General features: G+C 43.6%; 1 protein-coding gene across 1 annotated transcript; it reads left to right on the top strand.

The window, feature by feature from the left end:
- Positions 1 to 541: 541 nt before the first annotated feature.
- On the top strand, positions 542 to 2,550 carry SLN (sarcolipin). Its single transcript, XM_042867653.1, has 2 exons — positions 542 to 686; positions 1,928 to 2,550. Exon 2 carries the CDS (start codon positions 2,032 to 2,034, stop codon positions 2,125 to 2,127), a length of 96 nt encoding a protein of 31 aa, XP_042723587.1. The 5' UTR covers positions 542 to 686; positions 1,928 to 2,031; the 3' UTR covers positions 2,128 to 2,550.
- Positions 2,551 to 3,074: the final 524 nt, after the last annotated feature.

Below are 3,074 nucleotides of genomic sequence, written 5' to 3'. Positions count from 1 at the left end.
ACTCTTCAAAGCAGAGGGTGATGCTTTCCAAACCTCCTCGTCTCAGAATTTTCTACCCAGAAAATGCTCCTGGATTTTATGAGGCTGTGTTTAAACACAAAAAAATTTTGTTCCTTTTCACTTTCTTTTAAACACATATGAACATGAGACCATAAGGATGGCATAGAGCTGTAAGCAGGAGACCAACAGCTGTGCTGTACTGAAGAAGTGAACTGCAGCAGCTAGAAATGATCTTCAGAGCTGCTGAAATCAGCACACGAGCTTCTGCACATGGCTCTTCCTTGCCTTTTCTTTTCTCCCCATGCTGGGTGAGAAGCCCCCCAGGGGCCACAAGAAATGCCCTGTAAGATCCCATTGCTTCCCAAGGGCAGCCTGCTGTCCTGCTCCCAGCACAGCATGCTGTGAGGAGAGCTGAACTGAGTAAACCAGCTCATAGACCCCACAGCTTAAACAGCCTTAACCAAGCCTTGCAGCCCAGCTTAGCCCTTTTAAAATATTTTGGGGGTGATGTCAGCACTGAGCTGCCAACACACTTGTTGCTCTCCTCCCTCAGACTACTTCAGTTCCCACAGTGGGACGGGGCACCAGACCGAGTGGGAGATAGGCAGAAGCCGAGAGAGAAATTGTATCTACAGTGTCTCAGAGCCCCAAAAGGAGAACCACTGGGCTCCATTCACCTTCCTAAGGTAAAAAAACCCAACTTGGCTTACTTATTAGGTCAGATTTTCTCTTGCCCAGGGATATGGGAGGCTGGCAGAACAGCTTGGGAATGGAGGAATTTGTTAACTGCATGCAGTAGGCTTTTAATATTTAATCTGCAAACTCAAGCAGTTTCTATTTAAACCTTCTGCCTTCATTCTGGTACAGTACCAAGGCTTCTCCTGTTTGCACCATAGGTACAACAGTCCAATCTATCTTCTCTTCTCTTTGAAGATTTTGGTTGTGTGCTGAAATTCTTTGTTTGTCCAGAGCTTATGCCTCATTTGTCTAAAGGGTTTATTTTATTTACACGGCATGCAAATGGGATTGGTGTGTGGCATTCCTGATAAAGCATCCTCATTAATCTGTATGAACTTATGAACATGAAAAATTCAAAACTCGCTGTGATAAAGTAAATAAAAGTGATAACCAACGGAAGAGCTTTTGAATATAACTTGAGTGGAATTGCTATAGACCTGTAGAAGCTTGAAAGTGCAGGGAAGTCAGAAGTTGCTTGTGAAAATCCCATTTCATCCACGGGATTAACTCACAGTATTTATGAAGTTCTTCAGAAAGGAAAATGCTAAACCTTAAGTTCTCCTTGCACTTGAAGTGGTACCATCAATAATTATCTCTTTTCCCTCTAACTTTTAGAGGAGAAGCTGAAATTCAATTTTTTTTCCAGCTGTAGTATTTCTGTGCAAAATTTTACTTGCATCAAGACTCTTTAAGGAATGCTGGATAAGTATCTGGGATAAAAATACAACAGATTTATTAGCTTTATTAGCTTTAACAAATCCTAGAGATGTATTAGCTTTTTTTTATAGGAGAATGCTTTAAAACTCTTTTCTTTAAAAGATGAAATATGCAAACAAACAGAGTCTAGAGGATGCTGAACAGAAGTATATTTATAGTGTACATCAATTTGAAGTAACCCATGGGATTGGGATTTATTTATTTGAAATGCTGACACAAAGCAGAGCAAAATTCCAGGGACTGCTCCCCCTTGGGACAACTGTTTTGGGGTGAGGCTGAGATTGATTCTTGTCAAATGCTGGCAATCCAAGAAGGCGATAAGCTGCTGGAGATGGCCGCTGCTTTGTAGCACCCGCAGTGCAGACTAACTCCTAGGCGCAAAACCCAGCATTTATTCATGCTGATGCAGATAGCTCTGCTGGACTTGCCTTTCTGTATCTGTTCCTCACTTATTTTCCTTTTCCCTTACAAGAGCCTGTGACCTGAAGGCTGAGCTCAAGGAAGCTCCCTGCTAAGCCCCTGCCGGCTTCCCCTTGCTCTGCCCGCTGACCTCTGCTCGCCCGAACATCCCCTAAAATGGAGCGATCCACACAAGAACTTTTCCTCAACTTCATGATTGTCCTCATCACTGTGCTGCTCATGTGGCTTCTGGTGAAGTCCTATCAGGAGTAAAGGACGGTCAGAAACTCTCAGAGCTGCTCTGGGTCTCTGTGGGCAGACACCAGTAACACCACCGCACATCTCTGTTATGAGCTTTCGGTCGATTCGGAATGTCGTGATCTTTTTTACTCTCTAGTCTCTGTTGCCTGTGTTCATGTTTGTAATGGGTCTGTGATGGTGTAATTATTTTATTCTGCACTGATCCAGCTGTAAAATGCAAGAACCTTAGGAAATGTTCAATGTGACTGTAAGTGCTGTGCCCCTCTGCCCATGCGCCCGCTTCTTTGGTGTCAGGGCAGGGTATAACCCCTGCAGCATGCAGTGGGTCTGTCTGTTAGCCAGCTTAAAAGGTACAGACTTGCTTAGCAGAAAGAAATGTGAAACCCCTGCTTTTGCTTGATCTTGTTTCACCTCAATAAAGAACATGTAAAACTGTTTTTTGTAGCTTTTCTGACTGCTGTTCACTGGAAGATCCACTGATAGGTGCAGCATGGTGCATCACACAGCTCTGGTGGTTTGGTTGTCTCTCTCCCCTGGAATTTATTTGCACTTTATAAAAAATTGCTGTATAGTGACAATTGTGATCCTGCAGGTTAGCTGATGCTCAGCCACACAGGATGAGCTGATTCCAGCAACTTTTACGTCCAGTGTGATTTACCCCACCTGTGCTGTGGAGGTGGACTTCAAAGAGAACCTCTATCTCATAGATAATTACATTTTCTGAAGCTGGATTTTGAATGAGTATTCCCACAGTCCTATTTAGGACTGAGCTGTGCTTGTTGGAGCTATGCCTGTGGAGAGGAGCTGATGCTGTGCTGCAAAGCAGTGGAACTAGATGATGTTTAAGGTTCCTTCCAACTCAGGCCACTCTGTGATTCTTTGATTTGAATCTCTTCTATCTGGACTACTCTACTCTACTCTACTCTACTCTACTCTACTCTACTCTACTCTACTCTACT

Source organism: Lagopus leucura, unplaced genomic scaffold (assembly GCF_019238085.1).
Source record: "Lagopus leucura isolate 7727_CA_CO unplaced genomic scaffold, USGS_WTPT01 Super-Scaffold_100001, whole genome shotgun sequence".
Lineage (NCBI taxonomy): Eukaryota > Metazoa > Chordata > Aves > Galliformes > Phasianidae > Lagopus > Lagopus leucura.
This window is presented reverse-complemented; position numbering and strand designations above follow the sequence as displayed.

Bases quoted from the DNA above. Each gene is read 5' to 3' on its own strand.
- SLN (XM_042867653.1), top strand. From the start codon at position 2,032: ATGGAGCGATCCACACAAGAACTTTTCCTCAACTTCATGATTGTCCTC.